Genomic DNA, 22,787 nt, shown 5'->3' with positions numbered 1-22,787 from the left:
TTCTCTTCCAAGTAATATTCATCTACGTATAAAATACGTAGCGAGTCGCTTTAAAAAAAAACTATGAGTATGGAAAAATTCTTAGAAAATACGTAACTTTACAACACTTCATCGTTAAAGAACTAAACATTGTCAATTGTTTATTCTAAGGTTACATACCTGCCTTTTCTTATAAATAAGCATATCCACCAAGGTAATCGAATCACATTTATTACGAGAATCGTAAAAAATGTCTTCCTTTAACGAAACCTTTGAAGACGCCTTCAACACTACTTCCAATGGTACCTACACTAACAACACAAATGGAACGAATTTCAACGGGACACAATTTAATCAAGAACCAGAAATGGAGGAAATATTAAAAAACGTCTCATTCTATACTCCGATAATATACAGTGCTATATTATTGATTTCCTTATTATTATTTGCATCTCAATACAAGAAGAGCCAACTTAAGAAACGTACCGAATTACCATCCATTTTTGATGAAAATGACGCTAGGGATTTATATTTTGAAATCAAATCAATGGATGATGTTCATGAAAAAGTCATCAAAGCTGCTCTTTTGAATAGAGGTGCTGAGGCAATCAGACGTTCTTTGAAGATGAAAGAACTAGAACCACAAATTGAATTGATTTATAAGAATGGGTCCGTCGGGGAAGAATATTGGCAACGTTTCCAAAATGAAATGAAGTTGATGGAAGTGGAATTTAAAGATTGTATACAAGAAGCTGAAGCTTTGCAACCGGGGTGGGTTCAATTGTTTGTTGGAAATGCAAGAGAAATTTGCTTTAACCAAGCTATGCAAAGACGTTTTGATGCTATTATTAAACGTAAAGAAGTCTCTATCAAGGAATGGGACTTGAAATTAGATGATAACGGTATGTTAATTAAGTAGTGATACGAATATACCTATTTTTCATAATAATATTAATGTATTGTAGTGATTTTTTTTTAAACAGCATAGTATTGAATAGATCCTTTCACCTTTAAGATTAAAAAAATGTCTCATCAAAACACATAGTATATATGCAAAAAGTTACCTTAATAAAAGTTTGTGAGGTGGCGTATAATTTGGTTAATAAATAAGTCATTAAAATCATCCGTCGACGAATGATATATATTCTTTGTTATATAGTTTAGTTACAAAAGTTTTCTAATGTTTTCTACCTTTCTTTTTCACAGTTTGAAATTCCCAATCGGAATCATCGTTCCCAGATAACGCCAAAGCTTCGTTCCAACTCAAAGGATCCTCATGATGATGCTTCTCGCATTCATTACGTCTCTTGATGAATTCAGTGGCAAATCTATTACCATCCATAACTGCACTATTCGCATATATAGTCTCTGCGATCAATTCTTTAGATTCTTGACCTGAAGGTAAACTCAATAATAATTCTAATACTGTATTGGAGGTAATTCCTTGATTCAATTTCATTTGAGATTTACACCATTTTAAGAATTCTTGACGAGGTGAAATTCCGGGATTGATTCCATTGGATGCTGCTGGACTGGCAGCGCTAACGACTGTTTTCGCTTTCAAATTTGGATTAACTGTGAAAGAGCCAATCGTTGGTTTATTAATAGTTGATTGTGCTTTTGTTGAGGTAGGTTTAGCCTTAGATGTGACTGTAGTCCATGCATTATTGATACTGCTGGCTTTCGTTGTATTTTTTGAAGGTTTGCTAGTACGTCTAACAGATTCCCAAATTTTCTTTTGTTCTTCAATGAAGCTTACATCAAATTCTTCGGTTTCAGGTTTTTCGTTCTTAGATTGTGATTTACTTGGAAGGCTTTCTAGTGACTCTGAGTTAATTTTTGGTTGAGCGGAAGTAGTAGTAGAATGGATTTTTTCTTCCACCGGAGTAGATGAAGTTAAGTCATTAGTTTTTTTTAGATTCGTCGTGGTAGCCGTAGTAGACCATTTATTCAAAGACTGATTCTTAATATCCTCTTCCCCAGATCCATTGACTGTCGCACGGATTACTTTTTCCTTTTGTTGATCAGTATTGTTCTTGTGATCTGCAGAAAATAATTGAGTATCCTTTTTCCGCTCCTGATCAGCCTTTTGCTTCTGTTTCCTCTTTTCTTCCTCTGCTAATAATTGTTTAGCAACCATGTCAGCTTTATTTTGTTTCTTTTTATGTTCTCTTTCTAATAGTGCTTGGGCATATTTTTCTGACTCAGAAATGGCTGGTTTTTGAATCTCTTTATCATTCTTCGACGGTTCTTTATTTTTCGCTTCCGATTTTGTTTTAGATTTGGTGTTTGTTTGTAATGATTTTTCAAGAACCTTGGACATTGTCTCTTTCTGAAGAGTTAATTTTTCCTCTTGCTTCACCACTTCCTTATTGTTATTTTTCGACAGTGAATCGATGGGCATACGAGCTACTAAATTATCGAATGTATTAAATGGATTTATTAAATCATTGACTAAGCCAGATAATTCGCCTAGAGTAATAAACTTGTCATTAATTCCTAATGGTTCCAGAGATGTATCAACTCTACAAATTTGTAGAACTGGTTGGAAATAACCTTGTTGATTCCAACTGGCCATTTCTGATGTACTGAACGGGCCTTGTACTGTTCCTGTGGAATCTATATATTTCCATTTCGATTCCAGAACGATTGGCATTACGTTTGAACTAGAAGGAGTGTACAATTGTGGAGCAAATAAGTTTGATTGTTGTTGCGATGTTGACGTCAATGGAGTAGCGCTATGGATCAACGGGCTATCCACGTATCCTGTATCCACAATAAATTGTGAACTGAGGGGGTTTTTAAAGTTAGCAAGCTGTGAAGGATAATTAAATGACGAAGAGGAATCTTGACGACTTAGAAATGGAATCTGTTGGTTAGATGGTTGGGATTCCGGGATAGTTGCTGCAGCTGTGTGTTGCCAATTATTGAATATTGACGATCCCAGTACGCTTTGCGTAGATGTTAACCCTGCATCTTTAGATTTTGGAGTGAAAGGAGATGATGCTCTCTGAATGCCAATGGAATCTAGCAGAGATGCAGATCTACTCAGTGGTAACCGGTTACCTAATATTGCAGATGTTGCATTAGCACTGTCCATTTCATTGTTACTGTTATTATTGAGCGGCTGAGTGAACAAATCTTCTGCATTACTTCCTGTTTTATGAAAGTTAAGGTCATTTAGTTGGTAATTCAGAGTTTCTAAATTAATATCTCTATCAAGGTCAGAGATTGTTTGAGGTTGAGACTGAGCTTGTGATTCATATTGACCTTGAGATTCGAAATTCATGTTGGTTGGATTTTATTTTATTTTATTTTTAGATTTTTATAAATTTTTTTGGGGAAAAGGGTAAAGAAAGGAAAAGTGAAGTATAGCTTTTATTATTAACAGATGTTTGGTATACTTTTTGAATATAAATAATGATAACAGTAGGAATAGAATCCTTGTAACAATGTTTGTGTTTCATCAAAAAGTCAAGATATATTCGATTTTGAGATCAGAAAAATTTTTCATCGTTTGCCGCGATTTTTCCAGATTCCAGAAAAAGCGACGAATTTAAGGGTACGCGTCTATATGTTTTTGCTGGATAATATTATATACCTAGGAGATTTGATGACCTCGAGTAAAATGAATTGGCTGTTTCTGCAAGTTACTAGTCAAAATTATAGTAGTTTTAAATGAAATTGTGGATAGCATGTAACCATCCATTTTATTTACTAACGTGCAATGTAATCTTACCGTGGCAGCTGCCGTGAACTCGCATTATTATTAGCAGAGTACATTCTAGTAAAGGTATATATGCTGTTTTTACTATTCATATAGGGCAATTTTAGTTAGAAGATAAAGTCTTTTACTAGACTATCTTCTGTACTGAATGTTTCTCTATATCTTGTATGGTAGTATAAAAGTTCTTAATGATCCCACTCTAAAGTGTAGAAAGGTGAAAGGTGATTGTTTCATGTATATATTTTTATATTGAATGTAATATGATATGGCTTGTTAGGAAGAAAAAATTCGCATATAACTGAAAAGTCAGATACCGGTTTTCCTCTCAATTTGATTATGTATATCATTCCCAATCATCATACCGGATGCCATTCTTCCCCCTGGATACACATCTTCCCAATCCACACTGGTATCTTTGTTAAGTAGAATATCACGATGCATAGAATTGGAGTTCAACGGATTAAAATCAGTCTTTTCAACTATACTCAATTCCATTTCACGTCTTAATGGTTCAGCAATCCCGAATATTTGACGATATTGTTCTAGTGCTCTTTCGTGTTCATTTACATCCCAGTTCTTTAAACGCGATTCTAATGGATGTCTATCATTTAATTCAGAGGAAATTGGGACAGCACCACCTTCCTGTAGACGAAGTGTGTCTGGTAAGGCACCATGTGTGGCGTTGGATGTGATCTTTTTCCCATCAGCTGTGGAAATGGTAGATTTGAAATCTGACTTTGGTGCAACGTTCATTTCTTCTTTTTTGTTCTTGTTGCTTGTGTAGATACCTCTTCTTCTATCGAAAAACTAAAGATCTCTTTAGCTTTTTTGCGCATATCTCACTATAAGTGTTAAAAGGATATATATCTATCTATCATACTTTGTTTTTATTAATTAATTAATTTTTTGCCACCGTAGAAATTGGTCTAGTTTTCGAAATGAAATAGCCGAAGCACGAAGCCGAAGCTGAACTGCACCAGTGAAGCTTTTCCGCAAACTACAAAAATGTAAACTTATAGATTTTACAGATGAAGTTTGATAAATGAAACGAGCACTTGGAATCCCTTCTCGAGCCTAATCTTCCCAAAAAGTTGGTTACCAGTTTATAAATAAAGAAAATGTGTTAACTGCTAGATATATATAAATATGACAATGCCTGAATTTGAACTAACAGTACGAGGCAGCATACCTCTACGCATTACACACAGTGAAGATGTCCCCACATCAGCCAAATTCTCACCTAACGGAGAAAAAATAGCCATATGTCAAGGCACCACGATTATCCTATATGATGTTCAATTACGAGTCACTGAATCTATCTTGCAGACATCACATACTAAGCCTATATCTGAATTATGTTGGTCCCCGGATAATCAATGTATTGCGACTGCATCGGATGATTTCACCTTGGAAATAAGACATCTAACTTATGGTCCCTTGCATCGATTGGTTGGACATACTGCACCTGTGGTATCATTATGTTATAATGGGAAGGGGAACCTGTTATATTCATCTTCGATGGATGAAAGTATAAAAGTATGGGATGTTTTGAATGGGATATTGATGAAAACTATCTCGGCTCATTCGGAAAGTGTAGTAAGCGTAGATATTTGCCCTGAAGATTCCACTGTATTGAGTTCCGGATCATTTGATGGGTTAATTAGATTGTTTGATAGTTCAAGCGGTCATTGTTTGAAAACATTGACTTATGATAAAGATTGGAAAAGTGAGAATGGGGTTGTGCCGATTTCTCAAGTTAGATTCTCTAAAAATGGGAAATATTTGTTAGTGAAATCATTTGATGGAGTCGTGAAAATTTGGGATTGTATTGGAGGATATGTTGTAAGAACCTTCTTGGCGCTTTCGGAAGAAACTCGTGCTTTAAAACATTCCTGTGGGATAGATTTCTTGTATCCAAGTGATGAAACATTGGCACCCATTGTAGTCAGTGGATATGAACATGGTGAACTTTTCTGTTGGAATTCCGAAAACAAAAAACTATTATATAGCTCAATGGGAAATGATAACTGCCATTCAGGAAGCCCGATAATCAGTATACATTGTCGTGATAATTTAGTCTGTACTTTGTCTCTGAATGGAGAATGTTATGTCTGGGGAGCACGTTTCGTGACGACAGTCCCAACATCCACGTAGATAGATAAGGTGTTAAGAACTTAAATATATGATTGTTATAGAATGACTAATAATCAAAAGAATGTACTTTTTATAGATAAGTATAGATTATTCTTAGTATTGTTATCAGAAAATCTGTAATTATATTTAGTGTTTATATCGAAGGGTTATAGTCGCAATCGGCGATGACGCTCGGCAACTCCATTAATAGATCTAAACTTCAGTGCAAGAGAAATCTGTAAATTCATCGAGAACAAAACAACGTTACCTGAAAATACAATCTACTATATATCGTCGAGAGTACAACTCACCAGGAAATATATATCTAGAACAAGAAAAAGACAGCATTGATAAAAGATCATCAGCATGTACCCTATAATAAAACGTTCGCTGTTTCGAATCCCCACTTTAGCACGTCTATACTCCGCTCAACCATTGAAGAAAAAAGCTACCACCACAATATTAGATATCCAATCCAAACGGTCTAAAGACATTCCCATTACGATGACCACAGCCTACGATTCTATCACCGCATCATGGTGTCACGAGGCACAATCAGATATGATCCTTGTGGGTGATTCCTTAGCGATGACCTCATTAGGCTATGCATCCACTACAGATTTACCCTTTGATGAATTTAAGTATCATGTGAAATCTGTATGTAGGGTCCCCGGTCCATCATTAATAGTAGTCGATATGCCTTTCGGTTCCTTTGAGTCCAGTATACCGTTTGGTATCTCTAATGCTATTGAATTGATGAAGTTGGATAGTAATGTTACATCATTGAAAGTCGAGGTTGGGTTACATACAAAGGATAAATATACACCAAAATTGATTGGAGAGTTGTGCGCCAGGGGCATACCAGTGATGGGACATATTGGGTTGACACCACAGAGGGCGCATTCACTTGGGGGATTTAAAGTACAAGGGAATAAGAGTGTGGAAGAGACAAGAGAACTGTTAGAGACTGCCAAGTTGCTACAAGATTTAGGATGTTGGTCTATATTGATGGAATGTGTTCCTCATAAAGTGGCGACCTTGATTACTTCAAAGTTGGATGTCCCTACTATTGGGATTGGGGCAGGGAATGGGACCAATGGACAAGTGTTGGTAATATCGGATATGTTGGGAATGCAAGGTAAAAGTGTACCAAAATTTGTGAAGAAGTACTCAAATCTCAATGAGATTGCAATAAATGGGATAGCAAATTATACTAAGGAAGTGATGGAGAAGTCATTCCCAGAAACTGCATCACATACCTTTAAGATAAAGGACGAACTTTGGGAAGAAATTGAAAAGAACGTTGCATGAAAAAAAACAAAGTACCAGATAAGAGAAACGATAAGTGCTTACTGTTGTAGTTCGAACCTAATAATGCTTGTACTTATACTTTTAAAAGTGTCCCCTGCGAAAGGCGTCACAAAATAATTTTCTTTATTTGTTTTGTGACATCTTTACAGTATTTGTCCGGGTAATATGCTCTGCTGAAATTTCCCAAAAAAATGGAAAATCGCGATGAGCTTGTTAACGTTAATATGACAAGAATAATTTGTCAATTAATAATCCATAAAATGTCTAGGAAACTTATAAGGACATATATCTCACTATATATTTTCAATAATTATGCACGTTGATACATCGAATAATCTTTTAATCATACAACTTAGATAACTGTCTTCTTCCTGTCAATAATAGAGAACTGTCATAGTTATGTCTTTCAGAAAAAGAGGTGAAGTTCTCAATGGAAGAGAACCTACATCCAGAACTATCCCTGGTAGGGAACCTCTGAATAATGCTCGAAGAATCCCAGGTACAGCGGCAGCGGCTAATGGAAGAGCTCCTGTAATAAGGTCTGTAAGAGGAGGACAAACCATCCCCCCTACTGCAAGAATGGCAAACTTAAATATGGGAACGCCACAACCTGGTCATACTATACCAAAGGAAGTTGCATCAGAGGATGAGGAAGAAGAAGAGGCACTGGATTATATTAATCATCCAGGTATTAGACCATCACCTGTAAGTGCAAATTTAGTAACATCCACTGGTAGTGAGGATTTAGATAAGGTTTTAACTCACCTCGGACTTCCTTTAGGGAATTCTATATTGGTACAAGAACAAGGAACTACTGAATTTAATTCCATCCTATGCAAATTATTTGCTGCGCAAGGGATCGTACATAATAGGCTCGATACAGTACCTGGTTCCAAGTCTGGTAATACACATTTGATTGTACTGTCATTGAATCAAGGTTTCGCTAAAGAACTCCCTGGTGTCTACAAAGGATCTCGTAAAGATGTCAAAAAGTCAATGATCTCAGAAGAACAATCCAAGCTTTCTGTCCAAAACCTGAATGAACAAAAGGCTACACCACAAAGGTATAAAGATTTCAAGATTGCATGGAAATATAAATTTGCAGATGAAAAGAAAGCTGGAAAGGATATTTCCAACAACGAAACGGAATACAAAGGTTATAACCATCAATTTGATGTCACATCAAGAATGATCCCTGCTCCAAATAGTTCAGATATCACGTTCATATCTCCAATTCAACCTTTACAGAATGTCATCACACAAGTGGAAAGGACAATAAAGACTCATGATCATAAACTTATAAGAATTATAATTCCATCTCTTTTGCATCCTGCCATGTACCCACCAAAGATGTTTAATTTGAATGGGATAATAGCATTATTGCATGGATTAAGAAGTATCGTTAAGAAGTTTGAATCCAGATGTGTTCTAATGGGTACGATTTCATCAGATTTCGTTACTCCATTATTATTGGTGCAGATTGAAAATTTGTTCGATTCATCAATTAAATTAGAACCATTCCCACAAGAAATGTTACAATTCTTAGAGAACGTTTATAAAGCTCAACCTAATAAAGTTCAACACGGTTTATTACATGTGCTGAAGTTGCCTATTTTTAGTGAACGTGGTGAAATGCGTGTAGCTAAATCAGAATGGGCTTTCAGAAATGGTAGAAAGAGATTTGAAATTGAAGAATGGAGTATACCTGTGGATGATGCTGATGATGATAGTAATAAGAAGAATGAGCAATCGATGAACCGTCCTGAAGATGATCCATCATCAAAGGCTAAGAAAAGTACTAAGATTTCTTTAGAATATTAAATAGTGGAATTTCTAATATTCCGATTGTTTGTCTTTTTTGTTGTAATCAAAATAGATCGATTATGTAAACTATATTCCCCATTTACAATATGTTGATCATTCATACAAAATCAGTGATACTAATACTAAATATCTATTTTGTTTTTTTTATATATATACAGTGTGTGAATGAGAACTATGTACATAAGAAATACATGCATATTGATCGATCACATTCATCGGTTTTCTTATGCAGGTTTTTATTTTTACATTCTAATTATTAGTATTTGTTGGGGGAATAATCATTAAATGTTGTACTTAAACATTAATCCTTGTGAATTCCATGTCTAGTACGTACTTTCCATATTTCAAACTTTGCCCTTTGTTGCATTTCTAGATATTGTTTAGCAGTCATGTTTCTCCCTTCATCATCGCTTCTAATAACTGACCCAATGGACATAAACAACCCGAATGTCGCAGCTGACCCTGCAATATATTTTCCAAGTGTCCTAACAACACCGTCTGGTCCAGCACCTTGAGTGGCAATGGCAAACCCACCAAACAAGACCCCGGTACAAACCCCCACTGTGGAACCCATCATTAACCCCATTTTAAACTTCGCCCAATTTGATGGCTCTTCTTGTGCATAAACTTGTCTAACTGGTGGCATTTCCTTTTTTCTATATTTTCAGTATACTTTTCTACAAGGACCGATCTCTCTTTATTGTGTAGACAGATCGTAACTACTTCTGGCTTTTGTTCATTCTTGAATGCTGAACGGTCTATTAATTTGGATATTTTAACGTTCTCTTCTGTACATATTACAAATTTCCGATACCTTATTTGAGTCCGGTAGAAATTATATTTCAATATTTATGCAGGGAAGGGATTCGATAGCTCGATGAAGTAAGAAAATTCTTCAAAACCTCTAACTAAGCAACGAAGGATGTTTCTACGAAGGTATCTGTCGACACCCTCAGTTCTGCGAGAGAATCTAATTAAAGAACTACAATTGAGAGGCTTGATTGCTCAAATTTCCAAACCAGAAAAATGGCTGGTCGAAAAATTGCAATCAAGGGATAATGGCAACAACAACAAGGTAAAACTATATTGTGGAGTTGATCCGACAGCTAAATCATTACATTTAGGTAATCTGGTACCATTGATGGTATTGTTGAATTTTTATGTTAGAGGACATAGTGTTGTTACTTTAGTAGGTGGCGCGACTGGGAGAGTTGGTGATCCAAGTGGTAGAATAACGGAAAGATCAGAAATGGCTACCGATATAAGAGCTAACAACATTGAGGCAATTAGTGAGCAATTGGTACGGTTTTTTAAAAATGGGAAAAAATATTATGAAAGGAAGAACAAACATAATACTGTGGAGTTCGGGGAACATATTTTGAAAGATAACTATTCTTGGTGGAAAGAGGTTAAGATGTTAGATTTTTTGGCTCAATATGGTAGGCATATAAGGGTTCAAGCAATGCTTTCGCGTGACTCTGTCACATCAAGGTTAGCAAACCAAGGGTCATTAGGATTCAATGAATTTACCTATCAAATTCTTCAAGCTTATGATTTCTTCCATTTGTATAAGGAACATAATGTCTCCATTCAAGTAGGTGGGAACGATCAATGGGGTAATATTACAGCTGGTCTGGACCTTATCGGTAGATTAGAGCCTAAAAGTAAAGAGTTGCCTGCGTTTGCAGTTACGACGCCTCTGCTTTCCACAGCTAATGGTGAAAAGTTTGGGAAAAGTGCTGGGAATGCCGTATTTATAGATCCAGAAATAAATACACCTTTTGAAATATTCCAGTTCTTTTATAATACGGAAGATGCAGATATTGCGAGATTTCTGCAAATTTTCACTCTTTTACCAAGAGGAAAGATTCAATCTATAGTGGCAGATCATCTTCGATCACCCCATTTGAGGAAAGGACAAAATATTTTAGCAAAGGAGGTTACTGAACTGTTACATGGTGTAGATGCAAGTAATGAAGCGGAAGAAGTCTCTAATGTTTTGTTTGGGAAACTTAAGCGTCATGAAAAATTGGATGCCAGCAGATTGATTGAACTATGTAGTAAAGCTCGAATTTTACAGCATGCCAACAAATCAGAGAATCTTATTGACTTACTCGCTAGATTAACTAATGATTCCAAGTCCGCTGCCAAACGGAAAATCTCCCAAGGTTCTATTTACTTGCATTCGGATCAAATTAAAGTCAGTGAGAGCCTTACAAATTGGGATCCATACCTAATTGATAATAAAGTTTTGTTAATGAAGATTGGTAAACAAAAAACATTTGTTATAGAAATGAAGTAAATAATATTAGAAAGAAAAAATTTGTAAATATAAATATTAATGAATATAGATGGTGTAACTAAAATAGAGGAATTGATTCCTCCTTTAATCTAGTTTTTAAGTTATTGTCAGTAACTTAGCCGGTCAGGTGAGCCTTACATCCACATTTGTGTTTCAGACGGGACCCTGGTGTATAAAATGTGACATATATAAGTCCTGTGTTTCCTTTGTTTACGATTTGTTTTGCAAACGTTACTTCATAGAAACCATGTATCGGTAGACTATAATGTCTGTCATCAACAGGGGAAATGCGATTTACAGATCAGTTTCTCATGAAGTGCCTAAGTTTTCAGTCTTTATCAGTATTGTCAATTGGAAGAACTTTTGCGTTTCTGAACATTTCTGCATTGAACCATGCTATAAAGGTCCAAACCCAAAACATTGTTGGAGAAATCAATATCCAACATAAATAATACATTTTCGATGGATCATTCCGCAGATACAGGAAAGAGATGCCTGAGCCGATAGTTATTGTCCAAGTAGCGAGCAGTATGATCAGACCAGCACTTTTATCGTTCATTTCCCCCCTTATGTTCAATCAGTGCTATCGTAGCAGATTATTAGAGTTGTAATCTGAGGGATTTGTTCTATACTTTGCCCTTATTATTTCATACAGAATGCAACGTCTGTAGTTTAGAGGACTTACATTTAAAGTGTACATAATAAATTACCTTCAACTCGCGATAAGAAAGAGCCGCTAGTATATGTAAAGAAAAAGAGGAAAAGATCATAGAAAACATCATAGAAAACATCATACACAAAAGGGGACATAAAGAGAAAGAGAAAGAGGAAGGAGAAAAGGGAAATGTTATTCGGTACTTTTGCTCTATGATCCGCATCAAGGTTTGGGAAAATTGCTTAAGGGTGCTTCAAGAAAAAGAAGAACCACATTAATTGATAGGAGTTTCTTCGAACAAGGAAAACGACTAATTATATTTTCTAAATTAGGATTTCTAGCTCAGAAATCAACAGTTACCTTCTATGGACTTAATCATATCGAACTGATGAGGGAGAAAGGTAATTTCTGCAGTACCAACTGAAACCTTCAATAACGCTAAAGGACCCTACACTTGGTAACTTGAGGAGTAGGAAATATTACGTAGAAATTTGGCCCACTATTAATTAATCATAATTGAAGCAGCTCCGATTCTGATGAAATTGAGAAATCATTGGGGTATAGAGAAGCGAGTATAAAGAACTATATAATGTTTTTTTAAGTTGAACTTTTACTTCAGTATACTAAGTAGTTAAGTAAAGTAAAAGCATATATCGCCAGTCGTAAGAATAGCATATGTGTTGATTTATACAGGATATGAAGTTCTCTATCTTGATTTTTCTATGGATATAATCAGGCATGTCAGAAAAAGTCCTTAAAGATTAAATTTATAGAGCATATTCATCAAACTTTTCAAAAAAGTCAGAGATTTGCTTTGTCGACCAAGAATCATCATTTTTATCTAAGTATGCTAGATGACCACCAATATCTGTTTCACACAATAATAAATGTTTGTTGGAGTCAATGACATGGTCTGGAATTGGATCTGACCCAACAACTGGGTCATCCGTAGAGTTCATTACTAATAACGGAACTTTAATATCTGGTAATCTATGAATTGACCCAGCTGCTGCATAGTATTCTAATGCACTTTTAAAACCTAAAGCAGGTGCTGTGAAAATATCATCGAAATCAGAAATGTATTGGAAATCTTTCCCTTTCTCTAAATTGGAACGAGTGAATGTATAATATGATGGATTTTTGACAGTTGGTGTATGATCTGGTTTAGAACCTTCTGGAACTTCTAACTCAGCCATATTGACCTTCACTACTCTCGTTAAGAAATCTACAATCTTCTTGGAAAAGATATTTTTTGTCCAAAAATCGTCGCTGGTCTTAATACCTGATTGTACCATATCCCATGGATTACATAGAACAGCAGCGGCGGTTATTGGTGTCTTTTCACCTTCTTCACCTAAGTAATTAGCCAACATTGTAGCACCGAATGAAAATCCAACAGCGTATATTTTTCTATTGGGAGTTTTAGCATGTTCCTTGTTGACGAATTCACGAAGATCCATAGTATGGAACGCAGTAAATAGGTTACGTGTAGTGATTTTTGAACGAGCACAACCACGGGTGTTTAAGACAACGACTTCAAATCTACCAGATCTAGTCAAATTTTGGGTCAAAGATCTAATAATGGGTTCATGAGAACCACCAGCCAATCCATGACAACAAACGACCAATGGGCGGTCATCCTGGTGGACAGATGCTAATTCACTCTCGGTTAAATATCTGGTACGTGGTTGGAGACGCGGCCAACCTTCTGGATGGGTTTCTACTTCATCTTTATTAAAATTCACTTTATCGAAGCTAGCAGTTTCTTTATTCAATTGATATTTGGTTTCCCATGCTGGCATGACCCAATCAGCAGTACAAACACCTTTATCAGAAAATTCTACAATTTCTCTACCATAAAATACTGGGAATTTCTTGGAGAAATCAGCTGCACTTAAATAGATAGTTTGTAAAATACCCGTAAACAAGTAAGGTTTCAATTCAAATTTTGCCTGATCTTTCAATGCAGGAACATATTCGGAAACAAATTCATCTAGTGGTATGGACTTATTCTTTTCTTTCAAAGGAATCTCGATGGAACCATCCTTACTGGTGATTTGAGTAACTGTGCCGTGATAACCCCAGTTCCAAGGTTTGATCAAAGGGTATCGAGAAATTTGTGACATTTTTATCTATTGTTAGGTCGACCGTGCTCAATCTTTTCCAAGTGTGCTGGGTTGATAGCTAGTCCTTAAGTAGAAAAGATGTCATACACTATTTAAAGAGTGAAATGGCAAATTCCACATGTCTCTTTATTCATCATACGATAGTGTCCTTACGTATGTTGTTAATTATTTCGAGACAATCTGTTGTTCACAACTTTATCAAATGCCCGCGGAACCAATCCCGCGGAACTCCAACTATGCATGTCACATTTTGAGAGGTTATTCAGAATTATAGAAAATATTGGTTCAGCTTATTCGAAAGCAAGAGGTGAAGGCACTTTGCAATAGGGCTCTTATGGTGTAGTTTCCAAATGCGCTTTTTATCCGTTATATGCTATGCCATAATATTGAGGCTATACCCTAAAACTTCTTCTGTTAAGATATTTTCAAGGACTTGAGCCACTCTTATACAAGACGTAGTATGCATCCAGGTAGTTATTCAAACATCTTAAAAGAAACTGTGTATTTATATACTATTGATAAAGAAGTGTGTTATAGTTTATTGAAAAAGTACTAACCTTCCAATAACAGATAGATCTTTTTTTCAAGAGTATTTAAGGGGTGTCCATGTTTTGTAGAGGATACTTCCCAACTGTTTCTATTCGTTACTTTTTTATATCTTTTTATTCATTCTCTTGAAGTGTTCTCTAGTCTACACGCAAAAAACATGTTTTCTAGAGAAAATAATTTCTCGTTTATCTTATAGTTATTTCGATTGCCCTAGCCCCTCTCAAACATGCCACGATTGAGAAATGTTCTCAATGAGTGACTTGAAGTTAATTATTCATCAAAGTGTTTTTTTCATCGTTACTTGCTCCATCTAATGTTTTAATGACACGAGCAGGTACACCAACAACAATAGAATTAGCAGGGACATCCTTCGTAACGACTGCTCCCGCGCTTACTACTGAGTTTTTCCCAATATGAACACCAGGTATAATAGTTACATTGGCGCCTAACCAAACGTTTTCTTCGAGTACAATTGGAGCCAAGTTCAAGGATTGTCTCTTAGCAGGATCAAGACCATGATTAATAGTAGCCAGTACAGCATTATGTCCTATCAAACATCCATCTCCTATCGTAATCCCACCTTGATCTTGAAATTTACAACCGGCATTAATAAAGACGTTTTTACCAACAGTAATACGTTTCCCACAATCTGAATAGAAAGGTGGAAAGAGCCCAAAACTTTCATCGACTTCTTTGCCTATTAATTTGGAGAACAATTGTCTAAGTTCAGATGGTTCATGATATTTGTTGTTCATTTCCATAGTTACTTTAATTGCTTCTTGACTAACTTTATGCATGAAGGCATAAGCTTCGGAGTCTGGTTCTACTGTTTTACCAGTTTCTAAGATAGCTAAATATTCCTTTAAGTTCATGACGCGTTTGTTATTTTTTCTTTGAACAGTTCCATATAATTTATTTCCAAGAGACCGAACCAATGTAGCTCAATAAATCTTATATATTGTTATCTTTTTATATATATCGCTTACTTATAGTAGAATATTCTTTAGACAGGTTAAGGTTGTCCGGTTCGTAGGATTAGGAAATGTCTTTTCATGAATGGAATTTCAATTTTTTTTTTGTACACTGGATCTCAGGTTTGAGATTTGGCAGAGAAAAAAGGTAGGCGTGGTATTTTTCTGGAATTACGTGAAGTAAATATTACGGTAAAGGGACGAAAAGGGCCGACGGTGCCGACGGTGTCCCGAATAACATATCTCGACGTTTAAGGAAAAATGTTACATAAAGCTGAGTACAATGAAACACATCGTATGGTCCTTGTTACCTGTTATCCTTTGAAAATCCGTATTCTCTCTTTCAAATTAAATGATTCCAAAATACCACTATAAGAATGTTTACTATTTTAAATTATGTATATACTCTACGCATAAATTATTTTATATAGGGTTTATCTCGCATGCCCCCCAATAATTTAATCTACCTCGAGATTAATACTTTCCACAATTGCACGTTGTGATGTTGCTCTTTCTGACAGTTTATGAAAGAAATTGTACGATATCTTGTTGTCCTCTTGGGTTCTTTCTAGCTCCCTCTTATTGCCTTCTTTCTTATCCATAACCAATTGACATGAACGAAGAATTTCTCTCGTTGGAATCTTGAGAACATTACGAACTTCTTTGGAAATTCTATCAGAATTATTACGGATATAATCTAAATTTTCTAATTTAGTTTTGTACTTGGAAGATATATTCAATGGCAATGCTCTAGGAAGGTCGTGGATAAAGTACGCAACACCTAATAACGAAGTAATAACTAATATGGAACCAGAAACTTGTCCCAGGGTTCTCCATGAGAATGTCGTTATCCCATTAATAATTAAATTACCTACTATCTTGGCTCCTCCAAATGAATAAACAACTAATGCTGGGACTTTTGATGTAAACAACAATGACGGTTTCGTCCAATATTGTACTAGTGGATAATCCTTCAAACCTAGGGCTGTACTTAATGTTCCCTTTGAGTTCATATCACTTTGCTTATTTTCGATTGTCTCAATCTGCGGACGACCATTGAAAAGACCCCAACTTAAGTAATGGATAAAACTTTCCCATGAAGGTGCAAATAAATCAACAATATGTAAAGGTGATGATAATTGTCGAATCGTTACATCAGATCTGCGAGTAAACATTAATTCACTATTAAATTGACGGTTAGACATAAAATCGTCTCCTAATTGTTGCTTCCCAAGATTATTAATATTTTGAACACTTTCTTCAGTTCTTTTTATTGCAAATGATTCACTTCTTTCAACACTTTGGATAATTTGGTTTTTGATGAATTGTTCTGTAGCAAATATGAAGTCATATATTTTTGATAATCCTTGGTATTTAGGGTACTTTTCGGGTGATATAATCAAACATTGTGATATTGCATTATTGGTATACTCGTAGGTTTCATTTACAACGTCTTCTACTAGTTTATCGACGTTTAGTGTGACGTTATTACAATGAGATTTGGCTTCCACTAATTCAGGTTCTAATTCCTTTAATTTCTTCTTTATTTCATTTTGTTCATCCTGATATATCTTCATGTTTGATGAACTTAAAGTTTCCACATCAGATAAAAGTTTACAAATGAATGTTTTTGCGGGCAGTAATTTTGACATTGATCTTCTTTTCAAGACAAAATTACGTAATGAATCTTCAAGGTGATCAAAATCTGGGTCATTATTATTGGGGAAATCGTCAATATCACTATCATTATCGTTATCTGAATCATTCGGATCTCCTCCTTGACCTGAAGAAGGTATATTTTCATCATCATAACTCGATATGAAATGAATGAATTCATTGGCACTTTTGTATGTTTCTGGTGATAATTCTTGAATTTGTTTCAGAATTAATTTCTTGCAACGGTCCTTATCTTTGATTTTATCAAATTTTTTTACTACAAAAAACATTAGCTTTTTCTCTCTTGAAGCTAAGGTAATAAATTCTTTTGCTGATAAAGTCAATTGATTTTCAGCATTTACAACGAATATCACTAAATCAATTTCTTCTTGTCTTGCCATAACCTCTGCCGTCTGTATAGAGTCCATATTCAAACCGGGAGAATCAATTAATGAAATGTCGACTGTACCGTTTCTCAATAAACTTTGTTCAGCTGGTCTTTTATCATCTTTAATATATACTTTTAGAAGGGAATACCTGTCACTTTTCTCTACTAACTCCGATAATTCATTTAATGGATATATTTCATATGTGGTTCTATTTTTAATGTTATACACCACATTTGCATCTTTCACGGTGGGTGCCTGTGAAAGTAATATTGCATGCACTTCTTCGATATTTGAATTCTCCCTTGCTTCTAAAATCTCACAAAATACATTGGTACATGGTAATTGATCTTCAGGTAAAACATGCTTTTTCAATAGAGAATTACAAAATGTCGATTTCCCCGTATTGACATCACCAGTGATGAACACTTTTGATGAAACATCATCCACTCTTTTATCCAAGGACCCTAAATGATTCAAAGCCTTTTCTACTTGTGATTTAAATAATCTAGAAATGGATTGTTTATCTAAGCCAAAACTATCTTTTTGATCTTTCCTTGAGTAATTCCCATCTAATTTGACATGTAAATTCAAAATATGTAGTTGATTTTCGCCAGTTTTATTCCTTGGGTCATTATGTATTACAAATATAGGACGTGTATCATTTTCATCTTCTAGTTCATGTAATATATCCCGTGTTTGTAAGATGCCTCGTTTTAACATAGTCTTATTATGATTATAATTCCATTGGCTTAACTGGGATGATATCATTTTATCCTTAGAACGGGACATCGTTTGTGGTAAGTGACCAGTTCCTCTTTGCCACGAAGTTGCGGTATTTTCACATAGTGTTTCATTATCATTAGCATTCGTTGTGAATGTACCATCATTTCTTGAGTAAGATATCGTTGATGGTGCTAAGGTAGTATTGTCGTCAAGAGCATCATCGTTATGCCCAGGCCAAGATTGGTGTTCGTCATCGGTCTCCTTCTCCTGTTTATTATCGACAGTAATTTTGGTATTTTGAGACATTGCTCGTACTTGTGCTTATCCTTTTCTGTGGCAGTTGGATATCTAGTATACGATAGATTAGTCATTGTGAAATCTTCCTTCCTTAGATATAATTTATAAGCTTACCGAATTTTGATCCAATAACATTTCGGGCTTTAAATTTAACAAGATGTCTACGCTCATATACAAGGCTTTACGTTGAAATTAAATGGCCACTGCCCAAAGATTAAGGCTGGTAATATACAGAGCCTTCTTTTCCCTGGTTAGATATTAAATGTGGGATAGAAGGTACAACTTCTATCTATATTTGTTTGGAATTTAATACGTCAATAAAATCATGTTGTATAACCCGATGTCATGTGATGTCCTGTTAAACTTAATAAGTATATAAGCGAGGGTTTTTCTTCCATATATATTGTACATAATTAGATATTACTTTCACCTATAAGAGGGAGAGGAGCAGAGTGTCCCCACAGGGACATATCTGGTAAATAATTACCATTTCCAACACCGTGACACTGTCTTCTCATTTTGTTTATCAACAATATTCATTCCTCTGTTCTTTTTTGACTCGTAAAAATATTGTTTATATTTACTTTCCTACTTACAATATATTTAATTTTAATGATAAAATCAGACCTGGCTGATATCAAAGTTTAAGAATTAGACAGTTTCAAAATTTTCAATGTAAATCTTGTGAGGTTGATTTGGTTGCTCTACAAACTACGTCTGTTTATTTACTTAAGTATGGAGTAGTATTAGCTGAATACAAGTTTTGCCCTTGTATGAGTGAGTGTATGTAGTCCGGTTAAACGTCTTCAATTGAACCGCTGGTGGAATATATAAATGGACAATATAATAGGATAGAAGAGTAGAATGACTCTCATTGAATATGTAAATACCTCACAACAAGTACACGTAGTGGGTCAACTTATTCGCTACTAAATAACGATTAAGTAAACAATAAACACAATAACAACACGAATAACCCCAACAACTCTCAGTAGAAGGAGAGAGAGACCTGCGTGGCCATAGTGCTATATCGACACCGAGCGTTTTTGGTTTTTGCTTTCAGGCGTAAAAATACCCAAATAAAAAAAAAATAGTTCATTGTAATCTATAATCTTCTGTGTGTTTTACAATAGAATAACAACAACGGTGCACCAGACTAAGGTATTATTCATATTCTAGCCATTTGCATGACACTAATGATAATATATACTTTTTTTTAGACAAGCAATTCTCTAACAGTTTTTCTCTCTTCTATTTCCATGTAGGCAAAATATTCAATTTAATGGAGTATATTAAGGGCGATGCGACGTCTCCCTGACGCTTAGAAAAACGACACAAATACATATAATGTCGCTCAAAAACATTGTGACGCGCCGTCCCCCGCGATTGTTTTTGACTTTTAATTTTTCAAAAAAAAAAAAAACGAAAATTTTTCAACCTTTTAATTTTTATAGCTCATCTCATCTCATCTCACGTATATTTCCTCTATAAATCAATCTCATCGCTTACTATTTCTTCATCAGTTCTATACTTAAAGGTGGAAGATTTCAATAGAAGATAATAGGTCGGACTTTTCTTATCTTTTCTAATAATCGCATACTACCAACCCATCTAAGCAAAATGCAACTATCGTGGAAAGATATCCCAACCGTGGCACCTGCCAATGATTTACTGGATATTGTTCTCAACAGAACTCAAAGAAAGACTCCAACTGTTATCAGACCTGGTTTCAAAATCACCAGAATTAGAGCCTTCTACATGCGTAAAGTTAAATTTACAGGTGAAGGGTTCGTTGAAAAATTCGATGATATTATTAAAGGTTTCCCAAATATTAACGATGTTCATCCATTCCATAGAGACTTAATGGATACTTTATACGAAAAGAATCATTATAAGATTTCCTTAGCTGCAGTATCCAGAGCTAAATCATTAGTAGAACAAGTCGCTAGAGATTATATCAGATTATTGAAGTTTGGTCAATCTTTATTCCAATGTAAACAATTGAAAAGGGCTGCATTGGGTAGAATGGCTACCATCGTCAAGAAATTGAAAGATCCTCTAGCTTATTTGGAACAAGTCCGTCAACATATTGGTAGATTACCATCCATCGATCCAAACACCAGAACCCTTTTAATTTGTGGTTATCCAAATGTTGGTAAATCCTCTTTCTTAAGATGTATCACTAAGGCAGATGTGGAAGTTCAACCATACGCTTTCACTACCAAATCTTTATATGTGGGTCATTTCGATTATAAATATTTAAGGTTCCAAGCTATTGATACTCCTGGTATCTTGGATAGACCAACTGAAGAAATGAATAACATTGAAATGCAATCTATTTACGCTATTGCTCATTTACGTTCTTGTGTCTTATATTTCATGGATATTTCAGAACAATGTGGTTTCACTATTGAAGCTCAAGTTAAATTATTCCATTCTATCAAGCCATTATTCGCTAACAAGTCCGTTATGGTTGTTATTAACAAAACTGATATTATTCGTCCAGAAGATTTAGATGAAGAACGTGCTACTTTGTTGAAATCTATTTATGAAACTCCAGGTGTCGAAGTTATGACTTCATCTTGTCATTTGGAAGAAAACGTAATGGAAGTTAGAAATAAAGCTTGTGAAAAATTGTTAGCTTCAAGAATTGAAAATAAATTGAAATCTCAAGCTAGAATTAATAACGTTTTGAACAAGATTCATGTTGCTCAACCCCAAGCTAGAGATGATATTCAAAGAACTCCATTCATTCCAGATTCTGTAAAGAATAATAAAAGATATGATCCAGAAGATCCAAACAGAAGAAAATTGGCCAGAGAAATTGAAGCTGAAAACGGTGGTGCTGGTGTTTTCAATATTAACTTAAAAGATAAATATCTACTTGAGGATGATGAATGGAAAAATGACGTTATGCCTGAAATTTTGGATGGTAAGAATGTCTACGATTTCTTGGACCCAGAAATCGCTGCTAAATTACAAGCTTTAGAGGAGGAAGAAGAAAGATTAGAAGCAGAGGGTTTCTATAATTCCGACGATGAAGAAGAAACTTTTGAAGGTTTCGAAGCAGATGAAGTTGATGATATCAAATCTAAGGCCAATTGGATTAGAAACAGACAAAAGACTATGATTGCTGAGGCAAGAAACAGAAAATCTCTTAAGAATAAGGCTATTATGCCACGTTCTAAACTATCGAAGTCCTTCGGTAAGATGGAAGAACATATGGCTACACTGGGTCATGATATGACATCATTACAAGATAAGCAAAGTATGGCCGCTCGTAAAAATAGATATGTTGAATCTGGTGCTGATGTTGTTTTCGGTGACCAAGAAGGTGCTGCTTCTATTAATGCTAACGGTACTAAGTTAAGACAATCTGATAGATTACTTGACGGTGTTGCTGACGGTTCAATGAGATCTAAGGCGGATAGAATACAAAAACTACAAAGAAGGGAAAGAAATAGAATGGCTAGACAAGGTGAATCTGATAGACATGAAAGTGTATCTTTGTTGAAGCACTTGTTTAGTGGTAAGCGTGGTGTTGGTAAGACTGATTTCCGTTAGTTGGCAAACGTATATACTACGTACTCTCCAAATGTTAAGGCAATTGCAACATTAAAACTGTATATTATTATTATTATCCTTATTCAATAAATATCATTTACGAATCCTTTACATATCAAAAAGTGTTGAAAGGAGTAATCGCTTCTACTTGTTTTATTTTTCATTTTAAAGGCGAGCCATACTACCTAAACGGTGAATGATATATTTTAGGGCCACTATCGATCCATAAAGAAGTCTTTTATGAGAGCTTTATAATCTACATAGGTGCGTAATACAAAGTACTATATGAAATTCTAGTTATCAACTTCAAATGTTTTTGAAATCGAAGGCTTAAAATATTGCCTACAAAGCAGTGATATATTCCTGTGACTATTTTTGGTCTTGAATGAGAAAACACCTCTTCCTTAACCCAACCACTTTCTTTCAAATCCTCGCCATCCGGACATCTTTTAGATTATTATCATTTTGATGCGGCTGAAAAAACTCCGAAAATGAAAGTTAACTTAAAAAAAATGTGCCACTTTCGCTACGGCTAATAACCCTAATAGAGTCATGGACTCATTATTATTTTTTTCATTATC

At 35.1% G+C, this 22,787-nt stretch overlaps 13 protein-coding genes across 13 annotated transcripts; 6 read left to right on the top strand and 7 right to left on the bottom strand.

Annotated features, from left to right (window-relative positions):
* Window positions 1-229: 229 nt before the first annotated feature.
* Window positions 230-898, top strand: SEC66 (Sec63 complex subunit SEC66; the record flags this gene model as incomplete). Its single annotated transcript, XM_003669434.1, has 1 exon — window positions 230-898. The coding sequence occupies one exon, from the start codon at window positions 230-232 to the stop codon at window positions 896-898; it is 669 nt and encodes a 222-aa protein (XP_003669482.1).
* A 258-nt stretch (window positions 899-1,156) lies between these two features.
* On the bottom strand, window positions 1,157-3,268 carry SMY2 (Smy2p; the record flags this gene model as incomplete). Its single annotated transcript, XM_003669433.1, has 1 exon — window positions 1,157-3,268. One exon carries the CDS (start codon window positions 3,266-3,268, stop codon window positions 1,157-1,159), a length of 2,112 nt encoding a protein of 703 aa, XP_003669481.1.
* A 744-nt stretch (window positions 3,269-4,012) lies between these two features.
* UMP1 (Ump1p) lies at window positions 4,013-4,459 on the bottom strand (the record flags this gene model as incomplete). The annotated part of the gene is made up of 1 exon (XM_003669432.1): window positions 4,013-4,459. One exon carries the CDS (start codon window positions 4,457-4,459, stop codon window positions 4,013-4,015), a length of 447 nt encoding a protein of 148 aa, XP_003669480.1.
* Window positions 4,460-4,852: 393 nt separating this feature from the next.
* SWD3 (Swd3p) lies at window positions 4,853-5,860 on the top strand (the record flags this gene model as incomplete). Its single annotated transcript, XM_003669431.1, has 1 exon — window positions 4,853-5,860. One exon carries the CDS (start codon window positions 4,853-4,855, stop codon window positions 5,858-5,860), a length of 1,008 nt encoding a protein of 335 aa, XP_003669479.1.
* Window positions 5,861-6,205: 345 nt separating this feature from the next.
* On the top strand, window positions 6,206-7,150 carry ECM31 (3-methyl-2-oxobutanoate hydroxymethyltransferase; the record flags this gene model as incomplete). Its single annotated transcript, XM_003669430.1, has 1 exon — window positions 6,206-7,150. One exon carries the CDS (start codon window positions 6,206-6,208, stop codon window positions 7,148-7,150), a length of 945 nt encoding a protein of 314 aa, XP_003669478.1.
* A 399-nt stretch (window positions 7,151-7,549) lies between these two features.
* Window positions 7,550-8,971, top strand: ELP4 (Elongator subunit ELP4; the record flags this gene model as incomplete). The annotated part of the gene is made up of 1 exon (XM_003669429.1): window positions 7,550-8,971. The coding sequence occupies one exon, from the start codon at window positions 7,550-7,552 to the stop codon at window positions 8,969-8,971; it is 1,422 nt and encodes a 473-aa protein (XP_003669477.1).
* A 304-nt stretch (window positions 8,972-9,275) lies between these two features.
* On the bottom strand, window positions 9,276-9,620 carry MGR2 (Mgr2p; the record flags this gene model as incomplete). Its single annotated transcript, XM_003669428.1, has 1 exon — window positions 9,276-9,620. One exon carries the CDS (start codon window positions 9,618-9,620, stop codon window positions 9,276-9,278), a length of 345 nt encoding a protein of 114 aa, XP_003669476.1.
* Window positions 9,621-9,896: 276 nt separating this feature from the next.
* MSY1 (tyrosine--tRNA ligase MSY1) lies at window positions 9,897-11,276 on the top strand (the record flags this gene model as incomplete). Its single annotated transcript, XM_003669427.1, has 1 exon — window positions 9,897-11,276. The coding sequence occupies one exon, from the start codon at window positions 9,897-9,899 to the stop codon at window positions 11,274-11,276; it is 1,380 nt and encodes a 459-aa protein (XP_003669475.1).
* Window positions 11,277-11,604: 328 nt separating this feature from the next.
* On the bottom strand, window positions 11,605-11,835 carry ERI1 (Eri1p; the record flags this gene model as incomplete). The annotated part of the gene is made up of 1 exon (XM_003669426.1): window positions 11,605-11,835. The coding sequence occupies one exon, from the start codon at window positions 11,833-11,835 to the stop codon at window positions 11,605-11,607; it is 231 nt and encodes a 76-aa protein (XP_003669474.1).
* Window positions 11,836-12,698: 863 nt separating this feature from the next.
* Window positions 12,699-14,057, bottom strand: EHT1 (medium-chain fatty acid ethyl ester synthase/esterase; the record flags this gene model as incomplete). The annotated part of the gene is made up of 1 exon (XM_003669425.1): window positions 12,699-14,057. The coding sequence occupies one exon, from the start codon at window positions 14,055-14,057 to the stop codon at window positions 12,699-12,701; it is 1,359 nt and encodes a 452-aa protein (XP_003669473.1).
* Window positions 14,058-14,872: 815 nt separating this feature from the next.
* NDAI0C05700 (acetyltransferase) lies at window positions 14,873-15,478 on the bottom strand (the record flags this gene model as incomplete). The annotated part of the gene is made up of 1 exon (XM_003669424.1): window positions 14,873-15,478. One exon carries the CDS (start codon window positions 15,476-15,478, stop codon window positions 14,873-14,875), a length of 606 nt encoding a protein of 201 aa, XP_003669472.1.
* Window positions 15,479-16,035: 557 nt separating this feature from the next.
* FZO1 (mitofusin) lies at window positions 16,036-18,651 on the bottom strand (the record flags this gene model as incomplete). The annotated part of the gene is made up of 1 exon (XM_003669423.1): window positions 16,036-18,651. The coding sequence occupies one exon, from the start codon at window positions 18,649-18,651 to the stop codon at window positions 16,036-16,038; it is 2,616 nt and encodes an 871-aa protein (XP_003669471.1).
* Window positions 18,652-20,262: 1,611 nt separating this feature from the next.
* NOG1 (putative GTPase NOG1) lies at window positions 20,263-22,206 on the top strand (the record flags this gene model as incomplete). Its single annotated transcript, XM_003669422.1, has 1 exon — window positions 20,263-22,206. The coding sequence occupies one exon, from the start codon at window positions 20,263-20,265 to the stop codon at window positions 22,204-22,206; it is 1,944 nt and encodes a 647-aa protein (XP_003669470.1).
* Between the last annotated feature and the right edge of the window lie 581 nt (window positions 22,207-22,787).

The sequence above is a fragment of the Naumovozyma dairenensis genome, chromosome 3 (genome assembly GCF_000227115.2).
Source record: "Naumovozyma dairenensis CBS 421 chromosome 3, complete genome".
Lineage (NCBI taxonomy): Eukaryota > Fungi > Ascomycota > Saccharomycetes > Saccharomycetales > Saccharomycetaceae > Naumovozyma > Naumovozyma dairenensis.
This window is presented reverse-complemented; position numbering and strand designations above follow the sequence as displayed.